General features: G+C 40.7%; 2 protein-coding genes across 3 annotated transcripts in view; one reads left to right on the top strand and one right to left on the bottom strand.

Moving 5' to 3' along the window:
* Positions 1-26,901, top strand: part of TMEM117 (transmembrane protein 117) — a 297,239-nt gene that overhangs the window by 24,846 nt on the left and 245,492 nt on the right. The gene's annotated exons all lie outside the window — the stretch shown is intronic.
* LOC149312242 (P2Y purinoceptor 1-like) lies at positions 21,042-26,458 on the bottom strand. Its single transcript, XM_089526828.1, has 2 exons — positions 26,404-26,458; positions 21,042-22,051 (listed from the first exon to the last, which is right to left on the bottom strand). Exons 1-2 carry the CDS (start codon positions 26,456-26,458, stop codon positions 21,042-21,044), a joined length of 1,065 nt encoding a protein of 354 aa, XP_089382954.1.

Below are 26,901 nucleotides of genomic sequence, written 5' to 3'. Positions count from 1 at the left end.
TGGTTATCTTTTTTTTTTCTTTTAGTAGAACACGTTTCTTGGTGCAAAAAAAGCAGGAGTATTGAAATGCATTTATTTCATAAGTATTGGCATCAACCTGCATTTTATTCTCTAGTATCATAATGTCCAGGCAGGTTCCAAAAGCATAGTGTGGAGAAGGTCTTGAGCACACCTTTTTGGGTTCAGCTCTAGTGGAGAGCATGAGGGAGGGCCACAGACTGAAAGAGGCAATGTGTAGGGACACTGCCCATTATACTGAGTACTAAGAAAATGTTCAAGTGACTGAGCTGGAATCCATGATTTCATGAGATGTGGCAGATAGGAAGTAGGAGGCTGGGAGTAAATGGTGTCATTAGGCAATATTTGAGGATTTGAGCCAACTTGGCCCAGGGAACATGGCATTGCTTTTTGGCTGGGAAATTGGACACTGAACCTGTAGGAGAAACTGAATGAATGCTTAGTACTCTTTTCATGCCCTGACTTGACAACCTTGTCAAAGGGGAATACCTTTACCTTTTTATCTTTTCTGATGCCTAAGCAGATTTGAGAAAGAATAGTGTCTTAAACTAGGATATTCAGCAGCTAATTTTCATTACCAACTCCTCTATCACTGACATTTTAGTTATTAAAAGACAATGTATAAAAGATAAAATCAATCTTTGAAAACAATAAAACATTTCAAAAAACAGTTACAATACCAAAAGCTAACCCTGGCTTTAAGGACTAATGGTTGTATGAAACAATACTGTGGTAGTGACCTGCTAGAACCTCAGCAGGGATGAAGGCAGTCTGATTTCTTTTGGGAAGGAGTTCCATAATTCAGGTATGGCTGAAACCCTCCTGTTTGTATATTCAGCAACCTAGCCTCTTGAGGTGGTGAAACATACACTGGGATGTCCATTGAGGATCTCAAATTTGGGCAGCCTCACATGTGATGGGGTGGTCTTTTAGATATCCTGGCTCACAGGCAATTAGGAATTTGAAGGCCAAAACCAGCACCTTGACTTCATCTTAGAAAAAAAATGGAACCCAGCACAGTTGGTACAAGAACCATGACACATTAGTTTGATGTGCGCATCAGACCTTAGTCTGGCTACTGCAATTTCCACTGGTTGTATTCCTAAGCAGTGGAACTTTGTGGCTTCCATGTCAGTGAGGTGGAGAATGTCAATCAGTTCCATGTCACAGGGATGCTTTAGATCTTAGTCCAGTCTTTAAAAGGCTATCCAGTAACTTGGACAGTACCTTAAAGTTCATACTAATACCTGAAATGGAATGAGTGCCCCATTGATATGGAAGCTGCCAGCCTTACTCAGCATGCCCAAATATAAAGCTGAAGTACAATATATCAGGAAGGACAGATTTCTTTCATAGGTCTTTCTTTCATAGATCAGGGAAGGAAGATCTACAGCAGTCTTCCCTGACCTGATTCCTTCCAATTCTATTGGAATACAGTTCCCATCACTCCCTGCTAGAACCATGTTAGGGAAAAGCTGAGCTCCATGATTCATCCCTTGTCATTGTGCTGATCTATCTACAGGCAGAAGGCACATTATGGCAGTATTGGAGAAGCTGCTGTCCATGGGTGGGCAGCTATGTCCTTCGCGATGTTGTGAGACTGCAGCCTCCATAAGTCCTAGTCAGTATAGTCAGTGTTGAAAGTTCTTGGGTGCTGCAATCCAAAAACATCTGGAAGGCATCAGCTCCTCGCTCCTAGTTTGCAGGATTCCTGCCCTTTTACCACAGTATTCCACCATATTGTATGTTTTGTATTCTACCTAGATAATTCGTTTTGTATCAGTATTGTATAGTTTTATTTAGTTATTCTTGCCTTCCCTCTGAGTGTATGTCTATGCACATGCTTTACATTGTACATTTCTGGCAGGAACCACTGTTCTCGGTTGTACCAGAAAAGTACCATGTAAATTGATGGTACTAGTATATGAATAAATGATAATAATAAGAAGAATAGTTGCAGAGACCAATAAAAGCCATAAACAACTTAAAGCCTGACCTCAAAAGATACAGTGTAAATCAAAAGTATGTTCAAAGCTTTTATCTTTTACCCAAGAATAATGAATCAGCTTTTGTACATTACTTTGGGGCATAAAAAAATGAAACGTACATATGCTTCCAGTAAATTGGAACATATCTAGTTTGATTCAGAAGTAGGGTTACTTTTTTAAGGAACATCTCCTAACTTGCAGGCTTATGTTGATCAGATCTTATTTTTTGTGTGAGGATTCTTGTCTTGTATTTTAAGCACTGAATGGTTTTCTTTCCATATTGGGATGATTAGCCTAACCATATACACACATATTGAAGCAAATGATGTTTTTAGAAAGGCAGGCAATGCATCTAGGCCATTTCTTTCAGCCTAGTGGCTGTCAGTTCTGTGACATGAGCATTAAAATGAGAAGTATTGAGGGCAGCGAGGAAGAAGCTCTCAGTATAATCTCTACATGTCATTTTAAGCATGAATATGCTTAAAATTATTCTGAAGACAAGAGATGGGGATACCAGAGCAACAAGTAACTATGAGAAGAGGGCAAAACGAGGACACTGATTCCCAATAAAAATTCTTCCCCCCTCCCCCACATCAATTTCCTTCAGAACTCAGATCTGTAGCATTGCAGTAACTTAAAACTTGACTCAAGCATTTAGAAATGCAGTTTAGGCATCCAAACAAATGGGGCAGCAAAATCTGCAAGGGAATGCAAAAACAGCAGTTGCAAGATTTTTAGGTGTGAATGATTTTCATTGTCTCATTCTTGCAATGCTAGAAATGTGGGGACCAAAGAAAAATTTCAATGGAGGTGTAGCCAAGGGTCTGATTTGGGGAATTTATTATTATTGTTATTAGCTCAGTATTGCAAGAGGGGGCTTGCTACAACAGCCCTGCAGAATCGCCTCCTGTTGTGTCTACCAAGAGACCAGGAAATTCCAATAATTGGAGCTGAGACAAACTTCTAGAATTAATATCCAATTTATTTATAAGGAGGAAAACACACACAATGCACTTACATATACACACTCATACAAGGCTCAGGAAATCAAGAGTGGAAATAGGGAATAGTTCAAGGCAGTACTAGGGCTATACTTACTTCAGTAGGCTTCTTCAGGAGTCCAAATGGAATATGATGGAGATGGCATGAGGCTCAGTCACAGAATGACTAGGCCAGGAACCGGGAGTCAGGAGCCAGGTCACGGTTCAAAGGGACAGAGCTTCCCCCTGAAATCCAGACTGACCCAGTGAACAGGCAAATCTGATGATATTTATAGGCAAAATCTTGCTTCTGGCAAAGATGCTTGATGGTGAGAACAAAAGGTGTTTGGTTGCTTGGCCATTGTAAACAAAGGCTTTGCATTGTCTTGTTGAGGCAAAGTGGTCTGGCAACAATTGAGGGGGGAAGTTGGTAGATGAATTAAGTTAATCACTGGCTCAGGTGTGAGACCTAAAACAAAGATTTTACTCTTAGAGGTGATGGTTTTCTCTTTTGCAACTCCCAAACCTTTCTGTGGGGAATTTCCAAAGTGTTGCTTCTCAGGGATCTTGTGAGGCTGACTCATCTGCCTACCTGACCCACTGTGTTCAGGATTATGGCTGCTAGCCTGGCAGGTCAGTTTGAGGTCATGAAGGAACTCCACACACACTCCAAAATTTATTAAAATCCATATGTGGTAACAGAGGGTACAAATATTCTTCCAGTCAGAATGTCATCACCTCCTACTTGGTATAACAGCATCATCACCTTGCATCCTAAGTCAAATGCCTCAGGCCCTTCACAGTTGACATTTGAGTCCATGGATTTCCATTTTAATTTCTCACAGTTGAACTGCTGGGCATTGTGGAGCTTTAAAATGGTAGTGCCTAGTGTTCTCAGAGTGCTGCTGAAGAATACAGTGGTGGATTTCACTTTGCTCAAGATCTAGGGCAGTGGTTCCCTAACTTTGGTCCTCCAGATGTTTTGGAATTCGGCTTCCAGAATTCCTGACTTGGCTAAGCTGGCTAGGTCTTCAGGAGGTAACTCACTGTATATCATTTTGGGCTTTCTGTCATTCCCTTAGCTGTTCACAAAAATTCTCTTAACTGAATTCTGTCCTTTTCTCCAGCATCCCTCACCAAGTCTTGAGATCTAACCCACCTGTCCAACTTCCATCTTTAATTGCAGATACACAGTTATATGGCCAGCAGAACACACTCTCTTTCAGGAGTGGCTCATAGTACAAAGATTTGGGAATGCCTACATGCCGGAATTTAAAGCAGAAATGAGGAACCTGTGGCCCAACGAACAACTATGATTTTTGTCATCCCTCATAATTAGAGGTATGATGCGAATTGGAGTCTAGTGTCTGAAAGGCCACAGGTTTTGCAGCCCTGATTGAAAGCAGTACTTTCCACAATAACAACATATGTTATTTTAAAGGTCATTTGTTTTGCAGTGGTGGCAATCAGCAGTTTGGGAGTGGGGAGAGACAGAAGAACCAAAATATATTTCTAGATGGGCTAGCAGCATTGTCAGTTAAAAATAATGCTAAAGAGCAGTCTGCAAAAGGAAGATTGTCCATCCTTGTGCTATCCAGGTTATATAAATGCTGACAGGGTTACCAGATTGAAAACAGGACTGGAGTCTTATATATTTAATGACTGAACAGAAGAAGGAATTTCAGCAGCTGTTGCTTGCTATGCAATTAGGTAATAAGCAACACCTGCTAAAATTCTCTTAACCCATTTAAGTTGCAAGAGTCTACTCCAGTTTTCAGTCTGGTAATCATATTTGTGTATGTGAAAGATGCTCCTCAGGTACAGTCAGCCTTCTGTATCCACAGATTCCTTATCCATGGATTCAGCCATCCATAGTTTGAAAATATTAATACAGTCATCCCTCCATTTTTGCAGGGGATCTGCTTCGGACCCCCCTGTGAAAATGGAAATGTGCAAATATTGGCTTGAATGACATGCCATTTTAAGCCTCCCCACTTGCTGGTCCATGAAGGACCGAGACCGCGGACTTGAAGTCTGTGAAAATGAAGGGATGACTGTATGTATGTACACACGGCCCTCCGTTCTGGACCCCCCCCTCACAAAAATGGAGGCTTGCGCTTATTCAAGCCCCACAGGCTTGAATGGAGTGCACCCCCATGCATGCAGCAAGGGCATGTGTGCCAGGTGCGCACACCATTACAAATAGTGGAGGTCACCCCTCCACGTATATTCAAGGGCACGGATCTCAGATCCATGCATCAGGAGGGGCAACTGTATATATAAATTCCCTAAGGAAAACCTTGATTTTGTAATTTAATAAAAAGGGGCACCATTTCTATGCCAAGATCTAGAATAACACATTGTATTTAATGGGACTTGAGCATCCAATGATTTTGTTATCCACGAGGAGTCCTGGAACCAAACCCCTGCAATTAACAAGGCCTCACAGAAGTCCAGATATTTGGGAAGTGGGGTGTGAGCTCCCTATTTGGAGATGTACATGGTGCTGTTTTTTGTCTGCAACCATGAGGATTTCATACTTATTTCTAGTTTATTAAGTATATATGAGTAAATAATGATCCAAACAGGTGAGATATCTCCACAATAGCAAGACTTTTCTTGTTTTGTTTTATAGGACTCTGAATATTAAGAAACATTTGTGATTGATTATCTAGCTTGTAGTCCTTACATTGGGGTTCAACTATGGCTCTCCAGATGTTTTTGGACTGCAGCTCCCATCCTCTCTCAGCATTGGTTATGGTGGCTAAGGCTGATGGGAGATGTAATCCAAGAACATTTGGATGGCCACACTTGCTCACTCCTGCCTTATACCAGTCTTCTAAGGTAAGTCAGTATTATCTCCCATACTGTCGATGAGAGGACAGAAATTGAGTATGGATATGAATATGAATGTTTGCTCCATGTATGTATGACAGGATTGTGGTGTTAGTGAATTAATGGCTATTATCCAATAGTTGAATGCCCATCTTGCATTTTCATCTCCTTCATGAGGAGATGAGCAGCACCCTGCTTCGTCAATGCAATGCCAAAGATAGCTAAGAGGAAGAACTCTTAAAAGTTCATTGTCATATCTAAAAAGCCACTCAGCTCTGAAATAAGAAATTCTAGGAACAAAATAGCTGGCCTAAATACTCTAAAGGCACTAGATCACATCTGATTTTGGAAGCTAAGCAGGGTCAGCTCCATGCATCTGAAGAAGTAGACCAAGTCTTAGAAAGTTTTTTACAGTCTCAAAGTTGCTACAAAAACCCTTTGCATACTGGGTCAGCTCTGATTAATACTTGGATGGGAGACTGCCAACAAATACCAGGGGCTGTAGGCTATATTTCAGAGGAACTATCAAAAGCATCTCTGAGTATTTCTTGTCTATGAAAACCCTATTAAATTAATGGGGTAGGTAGCCATAGGCTGGCAGGCAACTTGAAGGCATGCACACATATACACACATGAAAAAATGTTTTGTATGTTTACCACTTTGCTCCACTTTTTCCCTTCCATGTTTTTTAAAGTATGCTTCCATCTTATAAATGGATGCTAAACCTCTGGCACTAAACTGCCTCATCTTCAGATGAAATAGTGCAATAATAAAAGTCTGAAGAGAACCAGCATGGTGTAATGGTTTGAGTATTGGACTATAACTCTAGAAATCAGGCTGTAACTTGTCCAAGGTCACCCCGGCTGTACTAGAAATCCACTGGGTGACCTTGGGCAAGTTACATTCTAAGCCTCAGATGAAAGCAAAAGCCAAACTCCCTCTCAACAAACGTTGTCAAGAAAATCCTATGATAGGCTTGCCTTAGGGTCACCATAAGTGAGAAATGACTTGAAGGCACACAACAACAGTAAAAGTTTGGCAAAACAGTCACAGTATATTGAATGTAGTAGATGCTGCAGAAGGTACCTTCCAGAAGGTAATTTAATCAAGAGAAGAAAGCACTGGATGCTGACAGTACTGTCTTTGCAATTGATTGCCAAGCAAATTGGCACAAGAGGAATAAAGGTAATATTCTACCCTTAGTGCAGTGTGACTCAAGAAACCTTGCTTGAATCACATGACTTCCAGTTAGTTGGTCAAAAATAGCAACAACAGAACTGAGGAAAATTCCTTTATTTTGGACTACGGCTTCCAGAATTCCCATCTAGCATGTCTTTTATGAACTACAATTCCCAGAAACACTCAGGCAGGGTGATTGTTTTGGGGAATTCTGCTTTTAATTTTTGTACTACAGACAGTGCCCACTATGGCCAGTAGTAGTTTATATATGATTATGGCTCTGTTGGTTGGAGGATTTGGGGGTGTGGTAAGTATCCAAATATCTGTGTGGATACTGTTGGCTCTTTCTGCAACTTTTCACACTTTAGATAATCAGATTTTACTATTACGGTTGGAATCATTGGGAATAACAGGGAATGTTTTCTCCTGGTTTAAATCTTCCTCTTTTTTTTTTTTTTTTTTTTTTGGTCTGATCATTTTTATTATTGTATTTATTATTATTACATTTATGATGGTTCCTCTTCTGTTTTATTTTGGGGATCTATGCCAAAAGCTTTCCCTATAAGTGTAGGGAAGCCACAAAGATCAGTCCTGGGTCCTCTTATTTTTTCGTTATAAACCCTCCCTCTTGGGTTTTTTAAATTTCAGATTTGGACTTTCAGTATTCCAGTATTTTTTCAGAAGACACACAGATTTTCCAAAGGCGGGTTACAGACCGCCATTAAAGTATGTGCGGAGCGCATACTAGGGTTAGGAAGGGGTGGTGCTTCCGCACCCCCCTAACCCTAGCACGCGCTCTGTGCGCACAAAATGGCGGTGGCCGTTCCACACGGCCGCCGCCATGATGGCGTCACGAACGTGCCGCCTCCAAACGAGGCGGCGCAGATGTGATGTCATTGTTGCGCGCGAGGGCGCTTAATGCGCCCTTTCGGCAGAGCAGGAAGGAGCTACGAAACGGAGCTCCTTCCTGGTTTGCGTCGCTGGCGCAGCCATGTGAAGGCTGCACCAGTGACGCAAATCAGAAAGGGGCCGAGCGGCCCCTTTCTGGGAGTCCCCACTGCTGTTGGGGTGTCCTTGGGGCTTCAAGCCCCAAGGACACCCCTTTCCAAGCTGTGGGGAAGCAGCCTTTTGCCGCTTCCCCGCGGCCCGGAAAGCGGCGGATCAGGGCCTCAGCGGCTGCCGTTCTGGCCACTGAGGCCCCGATACACCGGGGAGAGGCAGGCCTACTGGCCGCCCCAAAGGGGCGGTCTGTAACGCGCCAAAGTTTTAAATTAATTGATGACTCTGTGTTGAAGTCTGTAATGGACTGCTTGTTGAGTGTTTCTTGGTGATTGAATACTCACTGTCTTAAGCTGAATATGGGTGAAGCAGAGTTCTTGGTGTTTTAGCTGAACTATCCAGTAGCCCCTCTTTCATGCCCTCCACTGTGCTTCCAAGGTGCCAAGAACCTCATTGTTCTGTTGGATGATTGTTTGTCCCTGTGTCCCATTATCAGGATGACAGCAAAAGTATTTCATTTCCATCTCTTGAACATCTGTAGGTTCTTGACTGTTAAGACTGCCCACCTGCTTGTCCAGGCTTGGCTTATATCACACCTGGATTATTGCAATAGCCTACTGGCGGGTTTGTCTTATTCTTTTCTTCCTTTGGTTTTAATTCACAACAGTACCATCTGGGTTGTCTTAAATCACCCTAAACACTCACATGTGTACCCCACCTCACCCCACCAGATTCCTTCACAGGCTATCAGTTCCAGCTATTTTCTTAAGAGGTTGAAGACCTTCCTCTTTGATTCTCCAGATTAAGATGTTGAGTAGTGTCTGATGTTACTGTGGTGGCAGTGGTTGCTGGGATGTTGTGAATTTTATGTATATTTATCACATTATGTTCTATTGTTTCTGTCTTTGATTGCATATGTTTGATGGTAAAAAGGCATTATAACTAAATGTTGTTGTTACATGGAGGCATGTGATTTGCTGCTCTTTTACTCTTGATGATGAAAGTTATATTCTGTGCATCTGGAAAGCCATGGTTTAGGGAAAATAATATACAGGGTCCTTGTAAAGGCATTGCTCCTCCCCTTATTCCATTGTCCCCTGATGACCTAGTCTTTTTCAGATGTGACCTTTCTACATTCAATAGAGATATCTGAAGGGGGTTTCTACACACATTCTGTTTTCTTGAAGTTGGGTAGTGTGATTAACCAGGCTTCATGATTGCAGAGAGATTTCTGTGCACATTCAACTGATCTTCCTATTATTATTATTATTGTTAGTAGTAGTAGTATTAAAGTTTATTTCTATAGCGTCATAGGTTTACATGGCACTTTACATAATGACACGGCACTTTACATAATGGTGGGAGGCTTGGGGATGGAGCAGATGGAGTGTTGGAGGCCCACCTGGCACTATACCCATACCCTCCAGCATTTTACAGATGAAAACCAGAACACATGTGACCAAGCAGAATAAGATCAAGATTGCAAACGTTATTAATGGGGAAGAAAAGTGAAATTAAGAGAGGCAGCAGCAGTTTGCCTTTTCCTGAGCCCACTGGGAAGGGCAAGACTCCACCCCTTTCTCATCCTTTCCCTCCTGATGAGTTAATTGGGTGTAAACCAGTTTTGCACACTGAACTAAGTTTGCAGCAACTGAAGTAAGTAGCAGGAGGATAGAGAAACTGGGACATTTTAAGAGCAGTTAAAAAAATGGAATGACAGAGGATTAATCAGTACCGTCCCTGTCAATCTGGATCATTTAGAAGGTATGCATGCCTCATCCTTGCTTTGGATTACTTTCTTCAGGCTTAATGTTTGAACACTGCACTGCACTGTCAAGAAATCTTTCATATTTTCAACAAATAGTTGTGAGATATTTGGGCCCTTTTGGCTGTAAACACTAAAATTTGCTAATGCCTTTAGCAGGATGCCTATGACTGAATGCTTTAAATACTGCCATAGTCATAAATACCTGAATTGACAAGCAGCTGCTGCATGTGAATAATCAGCTTCCAGCTGTGGCCAAGTATTGAAAGTTGGTTGAAAAAGCAAACCTTGGCACCATAGACCATGGATGGTACAATTACCCTTTTAAAAATAAAAAAGGAAGCAGTTTCCAGAAACTCCTCTTGTGCTTTTCTCATTTTAATAAAAACTGGACAGGAGAAGAGAGACAGACATGGAGGGGGGAACTTGCTGGCACTTCCTTACTCAGTCTGGAATATTACAGGCATGCCTGTTGCTAGGATGAAGAATGATTGTTCCTGCAGATATTCAGCTCCCAGAAAGTACTTTAGCTGAAGTGTTCAAGGATAGGGCAATATGGGAATTATAGTCCATAACATCTGGAGGGTTAAAGATTCCTCTTCCTATCTACTACTTAAGTTTAAGAATAGCCAACTGGGAAAATTTGATGTGTTAGGCCTCAAACAAATTTATTTACAAATAGAAGAGCATCAGCACAGTCAGTGTTTTTGTGTGGCTTTTTACAACAAAAATTTCAATAAAATGAAATTTCTTTTTTTTAATTTCTTGGTTGGTTAAATTTATATTTCACCTTTCTGCCAATTTGTTGAGGATGGCGTATAGAGTTCTCCCCCTTTCCTTACAATGACCCTGTCCTGTAAGCCAGGCTGAAAAGGAGTGGTGAAGAAGGAGATTTTGAGATCAGTCTTTTCTTTTCTTTTAAATATCATTAAAATAACATTTTATTTATTTAGGGTTGTAGTCTCCCACCCGTGTCCCACCATTTGTTCACTTTCCCCTTAAATATTGTGTCAGCCTTTAAATAAGTCTGAAAACTGTAAATATCAGGCATGTGTTAAAATTGCAGCACACATTTAACTCAGATTGTTGGCAGATTCAGAATGCAAAGTGAAACTGCTTGGCTTGTCTCTACATAAACAGCCTGTGGGTTTTTGATACTGCTTTTCTCAGCTGTTGCATTATTTTTCAAGACCAATATAAATAATACGTAGAGAAGACTTTTTAGGAGAAAAAAGTGTCTATGAAGTGTGGATGTTCAATCATAAAAATTGTAATGTCAGTAGAGCATCATTGATGTTGTAACTGCCATTCAGAATGTTCAGCTGGTGACAGATCTAGGTCATGGAAGGACAATTTCTGGGCATTCGTTTCAGATTGCAGGAGGAGAAAGGTAGAAATGAACTTATATTTGCAGCCATTTCAATTCTCCCTCCAGAAATAGCTCTGGGATAATAATCTTTGTGGGTCTTGCAAAAGGAGCATAGGAAGAAACAAAAAATTAATGGAGTGTTAAATATGAAATGCTGGCTGGGGGATTCTGGGCATTGTAGTCCAAAAAGGTAACACTTCTGAATTCTACAAATTGGATGTGAGCTTCCTTGGACTTAAGAAAGACAACTTTCTTTGGTCTTGAGAGCAACCTCTGTTATCTTCAATGGGGTGTCCCCCCCATGGTTCGCCCCCTGCACTTGTGAGCATGTGCTTGTGGGCACACGCTCCATTCAAGCCTATGGGGCTTGAATATAGATGAGTCTCCATTTTCCAAGGGGGGAGGTCTGGAACGGATCTCCCGTGAAAGCGGAAGGCTGACTGTACTTTACCACTGATAGAGCCTTCTGACAATTTGAGTCAAAAGTATCAGGAGAGCCAAGGGATCCCCACTCCTTGCTCTAAACTAGAAGTGGAAATTGTGTGGCCCTCCAGAACTTGCTGATCTGGAACTACAGGCATTCTTCACTATTGGCTATGTGGGTTAGCAATGCTGAGAGCTGCAGTTGAACAACATCTGAAGGACTATACAATTCCCATCCCTATGCTACATCCTTCTTCTCCAATGTGATGGTTTGGAATGCAATCAAACAGAGGTGGCATGGTCACTGGGTGGGGATGAAAGGAACTGCAAACTCAACTCTGGAGACCACCTGGTTGGAAAAGGCTCTAAGCAATTATAATGCAATGCAATTGCTTTTTAATACTAATGAAGGCTAGGACACATCTCATATTCTTTACCAACATAGTTCCCCCCCTTCCCTCCCTCCCTCTCACATCAGAAAAAGAATGCTGGTGAGTTTACATATTTGCACACCATTATGTGATGTTTATTGTGACCAAATGAAATATATATGTTTATGTTGCATTTGGATTATTAACCAGTCATTGTATTCAATCAGTAGGATATGGAAGCTTAACATTTTTTCTAGAAGTCAGGTCAGAGTAATAAATAAACAAAAAACCCTATAAATGAATGTTCTTTTAAAATGATGTTTGATATACTGTTTCATGATTTTGATGGATTGATATATCTTATTTTGTTTGACTTTGCTTTACAATAAAATACAATCTGTGCGTTTTTGACCTTTTGATGTACCTTTTGTCAGTGAACTATGGCAAGTTCCTGCATACCATCCAGTTATGATGATACCACCTATATCAATAGGATATTGGTAGTCCATACTGTCTTTTTCCTAGCAGTGAGCTTGCTGAGTCAACACAGGACTGTCTATATTTTTAGTATTAATAGGCTAGAATGATGCTTCATTGGGCCCTACTACTTCCTCTTACTTACAGTAGTCTCTTAAAGAGCTGAACAGCTAGGTGAATAGTTTGACATTCCTCTATCACATTGATCTTGGACAGTTGAATCCCAGTATGTTTTTGATCTACAACTTCCACACGCTTCTGAGACTTGTCCAGTGACATCTGGGACCCCAGTTTGGGAAGCACTGTTGTAAGGCAATTTGTCTGGAGACTGGCAATAATGGTTTGCAGACCTCTTGGAGGTCTAGGCCAATAGCCCACTCTTATGCAGAGCTTGAAAAAGTAACTTTTGGTGCTACAGTTTCCAGAATGTCCAAGTCACTATGCCCAGAATTAGATTTTCCAAGTTATGTTCCTATATAAAGGCTGGGTTCCTTATCTTTTGGTGTCCTCATTATGTCATTGATACTGAAGATACTAGTAGTGGTGAAAGTGGATATATATAATTTAACACTCTCCTGCTGAGAACACTTGGAATTGGAAATATATTTCAACTGCTTGGAGTGTTGTGATAATGTCCTCTTATAACAGGATCCGGGTTTATGGAGCCTGTAGTATCTACTTTGGGACTAACTCATGCTATGGTGCTTGAAAAGGAAGAAAGCTCCCAATGAAACTAAAGCAATTGAATCAGTGTAAAATTACACCAGTATTGATTTAGGCTGCTGCCACATTGCAGAATTAATGCATTTTGACACCGTTTTAATTGTCATGGCTCCATCCAATAGAATCCCATAGTTTGTTGTGCCACCAGAGCTCTCTGGCCTAGAAGGCTAAATATCTCACAAAAGTACCAGAATTCCATAGCATTAAACCATAGCAGTTAAAACAGTATCAAACAGCATGATTTCTGCAGTGCAGATGCAGACTGACCAGGTTCCCATTGATTCAATGGGCCTACTCTAGCTGGGGCTAACAGGTGCTGATAGGGACATCTGATTGATGCTGAAAAGAGATATCTTCATGAAACTTGTTAAAAAGATATTTGGGTGATTAATTGAGAGCTTGGGAAAGATTTTTGGACCATAGTTACCACAATCCCCTAGCCCAGGAGTCATGTTGGCTAAGGATTCTGGAAGTGGTATCCAAAAAAGTAACTATTCTAAGCTCTGGATAACCCTATGGGATGACAAGATGTCTTGCAAACTGCAGTACCACTTTCTGCAGCATGGAGCTGAGCATGCTGTCCTCCTTTGACCTTTCTTGATATTATGTAGTAAAGAATGTAAATGGACAGTGGATTAAAATATCTGATTTAATTCAAAGCTTTGTGTCATTCATGTAAATAATTTAAACTAACTTTCTTAAATGAAATCAAGAAACAACAGTTAGTCCCATTGTGTTCAGTGGAGTTTATTTCCAGGTAAATGGGCACACTGTCATCCTTTGCACATTTACACGAGTGTAAGCTGCACTGAACACAATGGTACTTACTTCCAAGTAAACATAAATAGGACAGTATATTTATTTATTTATTAACATTCATAGCAAACAATTGGATAGCACTTTTAATTAAAACATCTCAACTAGCACATGCCATCTTGTTAGGCTTATCTTGAGGAATTTCATGTTTGCCCTAAAAATTCTGTGCATTCATACACATTCTTCTAAGAATACATGCAAATGATGACACATATTTTGTAGCATATGTCTTAATTTGATGCTATACTGACATTCCCTGTTGATTTCAGTGGTTAATTGTTCCCTTGTGTTGCAAAAATATGGTATGAGCTCATTCCACACTATCTGGATGTGTCAAATCAAACAGGAATGAGTGATATTATGTAATGTAATGCTTAAACCATATTTACCAATTCAACTATGGCTAGGTAAATAGGAACAGATGTTGGATGCCTTTGAATCTGTACTGAAACAAGTTAATCAGAGTGACATCAGAATGTGATTGATGTCACTGAGTAAACATCCATTTTTCTTAAAACATTGATTTTATTTCTGCAGAACATTGTCTAAGGGGTTGCAGCAGAGAACATGGTTTGCCAAGCACTGTTGAGCTTCATTGTGTGCAGCTGGGCACCTGTTTACTCAAGTGTCCTGTGTGAGCTAGTGCAATGAAACACCTGGCTTGTTCAGCATCTGGAAAACCAATTAAAGAGGAAGAAAGGGTGCATTCCTATATCGACGAGCTGTTCGTTGAAGGGCTAAAGGAGGAATAAGCGGCTGCTAAGAGCATCCTGCAGCTCTTCCCCATCCAATCCACAAGCTTTTATCTCCAGTCAGTGATCAAATATAAGAATCTATTTAAAGCCTAGGAAGCTTTTGCTCTCCATTTCAGCCTGTTGTACTGAGACTTACTCCTAATTAATTCATTGAATTCAGATATACTTTATATGTGTTTTGTTATGACCATATCAAAAATGGACTTTGCTTTGGTCATTCCTCTGACTATAGTTCCACCTAGTACTGGTATGTAGTTTCCAAGACCTCCCCATATTGGAACTCAGACCCTGGTCTGAAACATTTCCCCAAGCTTCAGCCGTAGGATCTGGCAAAAGACAGCTAATACCCTACTGCCATGATAGAAATAGCAACAAAACTGCTCTGGTAAGATATATTAGCAAAGTGGCTAAAACAGGGTAAGACATGTGTGGAATGCAGGAAACATGGGTGTAAGGATTACACTAATGGAACATGGTGTACCCGTTCCATCTACAGCAAGGAGGCAAATGTGTTCCACAGTGATGGAAATTTTTGCCAGCCCCAGACCTGGCACATGAAATGTCACTTTCATTTTCTTCTTTGGGGGCGGAGGGGAATGGGGTGTGAAATTTATTTTATACACACACACACACTATGATAGAACACTTTATAGGCTAGTTTAGTACCCTGTCATGTCACACTACCACAAATATGAATGCCTTGCAGGAAGACCCCAACTCAGTCCAGGCAACAGTAGGCAACAGTGGTGGAGGGATGAGGTCTGGGGGTCAATTTTCTGTCCCAGGACCAACTGTAAGATTCATTGGCTTCCAAAAATGCCCCCCCTCCAAACCCCCCCCCCCCCCAAAAAAAAAAACCCAGGCTGCTTTTGAAACATGTTTTTTTTAATAAAAAAATTAAGGTGCAGAGTTATCTCTGCAAACTGTTTAATATGTTTGTACCTGGCATCCTCATCACCATCATCATGGTTGTTGTTAACTATCCTTGAGTCAAACATGACTCATGGCAACTCTGTGGATGAGACACACATCTCCAAGAGTCCGTTCCCGCCGCTGCTCTGCATAGGTCCTGCACATTCAGTCCCTACCTGGGTCTATCCATCTGGCATGTGGTCTTCCTCTTTCTACTACCTGCTACCTTTCCTAGCATTATTTTCTTTTCTAATGAGCTATGACTTCTTGTGATGTGGCCAAAGTACAACAGCCTCAATTTGATCATCTTGGCTTCCAAGAAGATTTCAGTCTTGATCCGTTAAAGTGGCTCTGGGTGTTTGGATGTTTAAGGCTGCAAAAAATGACCCTGTTTGCCACATATACTCCCAAGGCTGCACTTTTATTAACATTCTAATAAGAAGTACAAATAACAAGCAAATCTGGGTGGTCAGCAGCCTGAGACAGTGGAGGCTGGAGGCTTCCATGTCAGTGGCATATCAAATCCACCACAGCTTTTAGATCTATCTTTAAAGGTGCTGTCCAAGTTGCCAGACCTAGTTTGGTGGTAGAATTCAGCACCTTGGATACTTCAAAGTACAGAATAAAACCTGGAGTGGATTCACTGCTCCACTGACTTAGGAGCCCCCAACTGCCACTCATCTGAGGTGAGCTAGGAACCAGGATTCAGGAACTTTGTGGAGAAAGTTGAGAGGTCATGACTGACAAACTCAAGGAAGAAGCCAGAAATGTGACCAAAGAACACAGAAACACGCCAAAGCTGAAGAAAATTTGTTGTGCATGTAGTTCAATCAAGGCTCTACTAGAACAAGAAGCTTTTTATTCCTTCCTAGCTCAGGAGAATTAAGTGGCCAGTTAGAGTGGTTCAGGACCTGAAGATTCTCCCTTCAGAAGTATCCACATTTAATTTGATGGGTCATCACACGAGGAAAGTGCACAGAGTTTCAGCTTCTCCTGACAAACATGGTAGCAAATGGCCTACTGCATAAGCTATCCCCCAAGTTTGTCAAGCTGCAAACCAATCTACAGGAGTCATGATGGGTAACTGGTTGGCAATCCTATTCTTGTGTCTTTCCTTTTCAGGATCTTTTCCATCTTAGATTCAGTTGACTTTACCCCAAGTATTTTTCCTTTCTTGCTACACAATGATAGATGGGGATTCCTTTTATCTGTGCTTCAGCTGACCTTGGGGTGGGATTCTGAAACTGCCAGAAAGGAGATTGGTGGACTCTAAGAAATTGATAGGTCTCTTGGGATTCATAGTTTGGACAAGTGCTGCTGCCAGGGAGTATGAACCAAAGGGGAATGGGCCTAATGCATTGTTAGCTGGCAGGGATGACCTACTAGATTCAAAGTGGTGAAGGAATGATAACATGGGTTGCCAAGGTGCAGGAATGGATTAGATCTCTTTTCTTATGTTGGTGCACAATCTTGTGTGAATAAATACATATTTAATAATGGAATCTGACCCCTAAAATTATATGTTACTGTAGAGGAGCCCCCAACTCTCTAGACAGCTAAAGATGTTAAGTGTTCCTATAATTTTATAGTTTTGTTACTAAAGTTTTCTGTGCTAACCACAACTTGGGAAAGGTACTTTTTGGACTATAACTCCCTGAATCTCTCAGGCAGCACGGGTATACTGACAGGGAGATTCTGGAACAACAGTCCAAAAAAGCAATTGTTGCAAATGTAGATGTCACCAATATTCGTACAACTGAACTTAGTTTTGTATGCTGGAGTGTGAGTAGTTTATGTGTCTTATGTTAGTACATCTTACAGACTGTGTTCTATGAGGCATATGATGGCAGTATGGGTCACATTGCAAATTGGTGCCTACATCCAGTCCAGTCATTTCAATAACAAATTTGATATAAAGAACCAAACACTCCTCTTCCTTATGTGGAAGGAGTATCGGATCCACATACAAATCTAGCCTAAACTGTAGGTCCTGGCTGGCACGTGTGAGCACTTGCCTAGACTTGACAGATAGACCTTAGCTGATTGGATCATAAACCAAACAATAGGTCTTTGTTTCTCCTGTGGTGGTGGTGGTGGTGATGATGATGATGACGATGATGATGATTTTGAACCACACAACTCTCAGAGCCTCTTACTCAACAAGGTTAGGAAAAAGTGTAGTCCTGAAAACTAAGTTTTCCAAACACTTGGTTTGACTCTCTGTCAGATTCCAAGCTTATGCTCTAGTTTAATTGCTAAATTGCATGCTGGATTTTTTACTTTGTTTGGGTACACAGTAGCCACTGTAATAAAACTGACCACAGAGTAGTTCTTCAAACCGAAAGTCCTTTATAAAAATTTGTGCCATCTACTTCTGTTGTAATCTCCCTTCTTGGAATTAATATATTTAACAAATAATATGTTTTTTTTGCTGGTGGAACCAGTGATCTTTCTGTAAAGAATTTACATAGTGTAGTATAAAACTTTAATTTGCCTTTTTAAAATCTCAATACCAAAAATACCTTGATAAAAAAAAGAAGTTTCTTTTCCATAGCTAGGCTTGGAGAAAACTCTAGGAAGCCAAAACACAGAAAAAACAAAAAACAAAAACAAAAACAAAACCAGTTATTTCTGTAGTTTGGCTTTTTTTTTTTTTAAAGATGTTTGTTTCCTTTTTTGATGTACATATATAGGCTGTGTGGGAGGTGTTTGCAGAGAGAAGTGAATCCAATTCTGGTCAATTATATTTCTTTTTACAGTAAGCAATGGCAAAGCTGTGGAAACTCAGTGATAGCTGAACTGTACAAATAAATATCCAGCTGTTTTTCCTCAAGAAGCCCTCCAGTGATTCATTTTAAAAATAGTAACTGATCACAAGTATGTTAATTATTAAGAAAGGCCAGGATCCAAATGGTTATGTGAGGCTTGTATGTGATGATCTGGAGTCCTTTCTCAAATCAGCTGCTGATCCTGCCATGTAAGATAAACTAAAATTTGGGAAGACTTTGGGGTGCTCTTTGATGGCTTCAGAAAAAAAATCTGCCTAAACAAGCAGTAAAACACCCTTGTCTAAAAAGCAGAGCTTAGAAAAGTTATTTCTCGGATTGCCATGATGTCTAGGGGATTTTGCGAGTTATAGCCAGAAGTAACTTTTCCAATAAGGCTGAAGGCACTCTTGGTAACCTAGACTATAATAGGGCAGTATATAAATTTGGTATCATTTCTGGATATCTAGAATATTCATAAGATTTACTAGATGAGTGCTTCTTAAACTATGTGGTGTGGAGTACAAGTAGTTAGTCTTCTCCTTCCAGTGTTTCAGGGACCAGTACCATATTTGTGAATATTGGCTACAACTGTTTCTTTCTTACCTGGAAGAAATCTGATGGCTTCTGGACTGACCTCAGTCCATGGACCACTACTTTGAGTAGTACTGCCCTAGAATATTGTCATTGTGTCAGGAGTTGCATATAAATGATAATGATGATGATGATGATGATGATGATGATGATGATAATAATAATAATAATAATAATAATAGTAGTAGTTTAATTTATATCTCACCTCTTTGAAAGGATCGAGGCGGGTTACAACATAAGATGCATAAATAAAATACATAAATACATACATAAATCCCCTTATCCCCCATTCTTAAACTAATCCACATAATTACAAAAAGAAAAACAAAACAAAACAGTTAAATCAAATTAAAATAGCCACAACTGGGTGAAACATCTTGGGGCAGACATTGGGTAATCCATATCTGTGGAGCTGGGTCAATCAATCAGGGAAGGCCTGCAAGAAGAGAACTGCCTTGATGGCTTTTTTGAAACCGTCAAGGTTGGTGATATGTCAGATCACTTCTGGCAGGCCATTCCATCATTTTGGAGTGGCAGATGAGAAGGTCCTCTGGGTAACTGCAGCCATCCTGATCTTCATTGACTGCGGCAAATGCTTCCTAGAGGACCTGAGTGTGTGAGGTGGATTTTATGGAAGGAGGCATTCCTTCAAGTAAGCTGGACCCAAGCCATGAAGGGCTTTAAAGGTTATTACCAACACCTTGTACTGTGCCCGGAAACTAATAGGCAGCCAGTGAAGAGATTGTAAGACCGGTGTTATGTGGTTACCTCTAGATTTTCGGTGACCAACCTGGCTGCCATATTTTGAACTAATTGAAGTTTCTGAACTGGGCACAAGGGTAGCCTCATGCAGAGTGCATTGGAGAAGTCAAGTTGTGAGGTTACTAGCACGTGTACCACTATTTCTAGGTCCCGCAGCTCCAGGAAGGATTGTAGCTGGTGTATTAGCCGAAGCTGATGCTCTTATACTCTTATGCTCATATACTCTTGTCCTGTCAAAATATGTCAGGTTATACAGTCTGCCCTTCCTTTACTCGGGGGATCCATTCTGGACTCCCCCTTATAAAGGGAATTCCACCTATGCTCGAGCTCCATTTAAATGAATGGGGCTCATGCATGAGGTGGCGTGGCTGTGCACGTGCGCCATGGTCGCGAGCCCCATTATTCCTTATGGGATGTGCCGCCTCTTCTCCCAGCGCAGCTTTCAGTATATGCTGAAAGCCAAACAAAGCGCACTCGCGTATGATGCGGGTGCACTGTATAGTGAAGGATTATATAGTAGAAATAGTATTATTTAGAAATGGTAAACTCTGACATAGGTACTGAGATAATAATGGAAGGGAAGCAAACTTGAATCAAGTCTGCTCAAGGTAGTTTCTGTGAAAAGTATATGGCTGTAACAGCAAAGAAAAGGAGTGGTATGGGGAAGAAGATAAATGTGTTTATTAATTATAATAAAGAAGACTTAATCTTGCTTGAAATTTGAAATTGTGGATAGTTTAATTACACAGTCGCTGGTCAGTTATGACAATAAATATCACTGTACTGGATCTATAGTTTCTTAATAAAGGTTTTCTTAGTTTAAACTTCTCAAGCTTGAATTTCCAAACTCGGTATCCTGCTGGGCCTGACACCCCATCTCTTTCAGTATCAATCTTTCCACTCACACAATTATCAGGCGGATTCTGCACCATTATTCTTTACCACTTGACATCATTTGATAGTTATGTGGATTCAGAGGCTGGAAAAGTTTGTTTTGGTTTGTTTTTTTAACTACATATCCCTACATGTCACAGAAGCCGGTGGATTCTGGGAGAATAACTTTTCCAAATGCTATTCCTGTTGAAGGAACCTATAGTGAGTTTTTCCTTCTGGCAGTGGGCTGGTCATTCTTCTGAGTGGACCCCTGAACCTCTGCCCCACAGTCCTGCTATGGTTCTATGATTTTTCTGGTTTTATTTTTTCTTCCATTTTTTTTCTCAATTGTAAAATTGGTTATGATGTTGCATTTATCTTTTGTTTATAGTGTGGAGACACTTTACAAGCTTCTATCTATTTGTGACTGCACCTCTCACAGTTCAGTTGCAATATCCCTCACTCGGTGTGACTGACAGCAAAGGCACCTCTGTTTAAATGAGCACCGGAGGGTTTTAAACTTTTCTTGGAATTTCTTACTGGCTAACATAAAAATGAAGGGGTTCAGGGAACTGCTAACACTGCAGATGATTTCTGTGAACTTATAAATGCTAAATATCAAGTGTATATTGTCAGCATTGAGTTGGTACTTCATTCTGTAGATCAGCACTGCCAATATCATCACATGATAGGGAATGAATGCCACAGCAAAAACAATCATGGCTGCTGAAACCAACACCAGGGGCTTCACAATTCTTTGTCTTCTCTGCTGGTGGTTCGTCATTTTCCGCAACACTTTGAGAGTCAAGGTATAGCACGTAAAGATGATTAGGACTGGTATAAGGAAGCCAAATAAAAGTCTGAAAATTGTGAATGGAATGACAAAATACAGAGTCTCTCCAATGTTGTCGAGGCAAGCTACAGACCCCATTCCTCTTTGGACAGCAAAGGTATAATAAACATCAGGAATGGACTCTGTCAGGATGACAATCCATACAGCCATGGCACAAAAGGCAGCCTTGCTTTTATCCCACCTTTTAAAAGAGCGGATGGGATGGGCAGCACCTACATACCGGTCAAAACTGATGAGCGTGAGAAAATAGATGCTGCCATAGATATTGATGGCAAAGAACGTTCTTTTGAATTGACAGAATAATTGAGTAGAGTATGTGGCTCGCTTATGTAAATGGTAGTAGACGGCAAAGGGAATCAAGAGAATCCAAGTGAAATCACACAGTGCCAAATTGAACAAGAAGATAGAGCTACTGGTCCAAGATCTCCAAGTGCATATATAGTAGAGCAGCGTGAAGGTATTCCCCAGAAATCCTAGGAGCAGAACTAAAGAGAAAAACATAATCACTATGTAGCAGTACCATTCTAGTCCACTGTAAGTGTTGCAGAAGAAAAGGATACAAGTGGTGTTTGGTATCCTTCCATGGGCTTTGCCTGAAAAGGGAAAAAGAAGTCATGCAGATGCTTTCAAGATTTACAAAGACTAAAAGTGCAAGTGAGATAGATAAATAATGTCCAGGCCTGCTAAAGGACTGTATCCTCTCATATGGGTGTGTGAGAGCTTTTTTGGGGGGAGAGTTGCTTATCTCAATCCTAGAACCTTCACAAGCATGTTTAGTGGTAGTGTGGGAAAGGGCCTTCACAGTAGCTGCCCTCAAACTCTGGCATTCCTTTCCTACAGAAGCTAAGCTGGCACCCTCTTTCCTTTATTTTCATTGGAAAGTAAGGATCTTTTATTACATCAGTCTTAAAGGGAACTGATTGTATTACATGGAAAGGGCTTTTATATGTTTTTAAGATGGTTTTTAATTTTGATGATAGCTTAATACTGTTTTAATCACAACTTTTAATATGGTTTTAATCTTACGTGATTTTCTCTGCTTTCTATACTGGCTTCATCACTGGGGGGGGGGGGGTGCGAGGAGTTCAGTCCACACTGGGTGAACCCCAGAAAAGGAGTGACACCCAGTTGGGTCATCCCCCCCACTGCAGAGTATGGAGTGGCAAGTGGCATGTGCACCCTCCTTTGCACCTCTCTTGACCTTGCTGCCATGGTGCTGCTCTCCTCATGAGGAGAAAGATGCTACAGTGGTAAAGAGGACTCAGCACAGCGTTCCAGACCTTGCTGCTACAGCGCTGCTCTCCTCATGAGAACGATGCTGCAGCAGTGGAGAGGGCCAAGTGATCTCATGAGGAGAATGATCTGCAGCAGCAGACAAAGGGCACCACACCCTTTTTGCTGCTGCCCCCAGAAGCCCCACCCTTGTCTGGCCCTGCCCCCTGCCCAGATGCTCCGCCCCCACCCCAGGTGACATTAGGGGTGGGAATGCCACTGCCAGGTTGGGAGGAAGGCAGTGTAGAAATATGGGGAATGTTATGCAGATTAAGTCTCTCTTATCCAAAATGCTTGGGACTAGAAATGTTTTGGATTTTGGAGTTTTTCAGATTCTGGAATATTTGTGCAGTCTGCCTTCAGTATCTGCATACTTGCCATTGGCAGATTTGAGTATCCACAGCAGCAAGCCCTCATTTCCCCCAGTGGCAACGTGTACCACCATTGAGGACAAAGTGATGGGTGGGTGGGCTGCAGGACTCCCACCGGACTGACAGGAGGGAAGTGGCGAGCATGGGGGGAGCCCTGACCTACCTGCTCCCCTCTAGCTGATGGTGCACCCTGGAAGCCACTTGCCTGTTCTTCCTCACTCTGTGGTGGAAGTGGTGAGCTCCTGTGTCACCCTCCTGGCAGAAAGCTCCTTGGGAGGGAGGAAGGAAGAAAGAAAGAAGGGTGGCAGCCCTACTCATCACTCTTGCTGAAGCTGCCTCCCTTGGTGATGTTGTCCTCCTGTCGAAAGGCAAGGAAACCAGTCTCAGCAGAAGAGACCAGCAGGAGGTGGAGGAGGGGGTCTCCAAGTGAGGTGGCAGAGGTGACAGTGAGGATGGCAGAGCTACCATTCTTCCAGGTTGTACCATTTCCGGGGGGGGGGGGGGAGGGGAGTGGAGAGGTTGCGTCTCCCCCCTCACTGCACTCATCACTGCCAACAACACTGCCAATCACGGATTTTGGTATTCGCGGTGTGTGTGTGTGTGTGTTCTGGATTGGATCCCCCATGGATACTGAGAGCTGACTATATGTGGATAATGAAACATCTTGGAGATGAGATATATATTATGGATACACCTTATAAAGATAATCTTAAGGCAGTTTTATGAGGCATGAAACAAAATATATATACACTGAACTTTCAGAAAACAAAGGTGTCACTATCTCTGCCACTGATGTGGACGATTTTGGATTTTGGAATGTTTCGGATTTTGGAATTCCGGATAAGGAAGACTCAAACTGTACTATGGGATGAACTACTGTACTTTCAATAGTGGGGGTGGGGGTGGGGGATTCTCTGAGATGGTGGTGGTGGTGGTTGTGATGAAGATGATGATAATGATATATTTAAATCTTATTTTTCCCCCAGAACAAAACTTATTAATTAAAAAATATACATCTCTCTCTCTCTCTGTATATATCACACCATTTATCTCTACTTCGACTGAAACAAGAATTGCAATAAATACCTTTTTAGAAAAAATGATTTAAAATAGTTCATTTACAAGATATGATATTGAATAGAGCTTACTGCAATTCAGGCAAGCTACAACTCCTACATTCTGCCATTTTTACCTGTTACATTCAGGCTGCAATTATGTACTTCTTTTTTGTTGTTTGTGCCTTCAAGTTGTTTCTGACCTATGGCACCCCTAAGGTGAACCTATCATGGGGTTTTCCTGGCAATATTTCTTCAGAGGGGGTTTACTTTTGTCTGAGGCTGAGAGGGTGTGACTTGCCTTGTGTCATTCAGTTGGTTTCCGTGTTTGAGTGGATATTTGTTATCCAGTGTCATAGTCCAACATTCAAAACACTGCACCACACTGGATCTCACATACGTGTATACCAAAGAGGAAAGGGATGTGTATACTGACATTTTTGGCCGGGTTGGGGATGGAGTCAGGGCATAGCATCTACATGGCGCATGCCCCGGTTCTACCCCCAGGCTGGCGTAATGCTATATGTTGCACCGCATGGCACACAGTATCACGGTGCTCCTCTGACACTGCACCCGCACAATGCAGTACCGAAGGAGTGCTGTAAAGCCATGGCACCACAGCTATTGCCCCTTTGCAGGGCGCAAAAAAGAGCCACTTAAATAATTTTTAAAAATTAATTTTTCAATGATTTTTAAAAATATATTTTTTTAATTTAAATTTAAATTTTAATAAAATAAAAATGATTAAAAAAAACATAATTGAACAAATGGAACTCTCTCTCAAGAGCAGCTCAATTGGCCCCCTCTCAGCAGTTTTTTCACTAGCAGGCAAAAACCTTTCCATTGAAACAGGCCTTTTGAAGGTGATAAGTGCGGCTTGAAAAATCATAGAGTTGGAAAGGCCATGCAGTCTAACCCCCTACCATGCAGAGCAATATACACATATACAGAGTGTATATCCAAAACAATATACACATTCTAAGCACTCCTGAGAGATGCCCATCCAGCCTGTTTAAAGACTTCCAAAGAAGGAGACTCCACCACACTCTGGGGAGTGTCTTTCACTGTCAAACATCTCTTACTGTTAGGAAGTTCTTCCTAATGTTTATGTGGAATCTCTTTTCTTGTGTTTTTAATTGTTTTACATTTTTACTTTACTGGACTGATTTATTAGATTGATTGTTTATTGCCTTTTAAACTTTTGCACTACTATTCATTTTGGCTATTTTGTTTTAATTTATATTGTACGCTGCTCTGAGCTCCATTTAAGGAGAAATAAGAGATATAAACCAAATTAAAAAAAATTAAAACACCGATGAATTAAAAACACATTAATCCACATTTTGAGAAAAACACCAGGTAATATTCTCAATGTAATATCTCCTCCAATTGGATTTAGCAATTGATTGCAATTGGCTAGGTATTTGCTATATATTTAGTTAGGTCTTGAGATGTTTTAAAACTAAATTTTTGCCAAAACAAATATATCTTCACATCTAAAGGTTAAGCTGTCCTACAAACACCATTTCCACAAAGCTGAAAGTATTTTGTCTCTTAGATCTTCTACATTTGTACACCTTGTATACTGTTTAAGACATTCTGCTTTGCTTATTATGTCTTCAACTTTAATCCATCTTGTCTTTGTGAATTCTGTTTCTTCACTTGGTTGCATTTTGGATCAATCATGCCACAGTCTAATTTAATGATGGAAGTTTATATGGTTTCTTTGTTTCTCATGGCTGATGTTATGGGAAAGATTACAAATAACAATTCACAATTACAGTCTTTCAAGTATTTCAATCTTAATATAAAATAGAAATACTGATTTTGCAAGGGAGAGTTGTTCACTTGACTTTGAATACAGCAAATTAATACTTTACCCTTTGGTTATTAACAAATGCCTCTTTTTATGCACAATTAATATTTCACTGACATGTAATGAACTATGTCAGTAGAAATGTAACATTTTATATTGATGCTTAATGTCAAGGTAAAATAAATTGATGAGATTGGCATTTATACTAATTCAAGAACAGCTGCTTGAAAATACTTCTTGTACTAAAATACTTAAATTAGGTAATAAAACACAAAATTCACAGAGTGGGGAAGCACTCCATGTAGTTCTCAGTTTTGTATGACTTAAAACTCGGATTAGTTTATCCATTTTTATATACCCTATATTCTGTTACAGACATCCACTCAGAATACTTCAAAACTGGTTTAATTAGAGTAATTGTATCTTCTTACCTTGTTTAAAAATGGTGGAATTCTCTGTAGCACATGAGAGTGCGTTCCAAACCATCTTTTAAACTCTCCATTTGTCTTTGGTCCTCTTCTGCAGTTTTGACAATAATCCACACAACTGTGTGAGAAAGCAACGATGAGAACAGCATGAAAGTAAATCTACACCCACTTTTTCCTGATTCCTAGACTCCTCCCTTGTATAGACAGAAGCTAAACTGCTCTTTTGCCTTCCTCCATTAATTAAACTAGTGTGGGTGGGTGTCTCTCTGTGTGCATTTCCTTCATAATTTCAGAATCTGTCACCTATATTTCAGGAACCTTTCAGATGATAACTTGATTCAACAGTTCAGCTCATGTTTTGTATAACAAGATGCAGATTTTGAGAAATCCTAGGAGTCAAATATGACTTGCACAATCATAGCTGATGTAGAGTTTTATTTTAATTTGACAGAATGACTCCTGACCTAACTAGATTTGTTGGTGCTGCATTTGGTAGACTTG

Source organism: Sceloporus occidentalis, unplaced genomic scaffold, assembly GCF_023333645.1.
Source record: "Sceloporus occidentalis isolate IW3139 unplaced genomic scaffold, rSceOcc1.0.p SCAF_5, whole genome shotgun sequence".
Taxonomy (NCBI): domain Eukaryota; kingdom Metazoa; phylum Chordata; class Lepidosauria; order Squamata; family Phrynosomatidae; genus Sceloporus; species Sceloporus occidentalis.
The sequence above is the reverse complement of the archived record's forward strand: the minus strand, read 5'-3'. Positions and strand labels throughout refer to the sequence as shown.

Bases quoted from the DNA above. Each gene is read 5' to 3' on its own strand.
- LOC149312242 (XM_089526828.1), bottom strand. From the start codon at position 26,458: ATGGTTTGGAACGCACTCTCATGTGCTACAGAGAATTCCACCATTTTT. The intron at 22,052-26,403 runs GTAAGAAGATAC...TTCCCTTTTCAG, and splicing joins TTCCACCATTTTTAAACAAG to GCAAAGCCCATGGAAGGATA.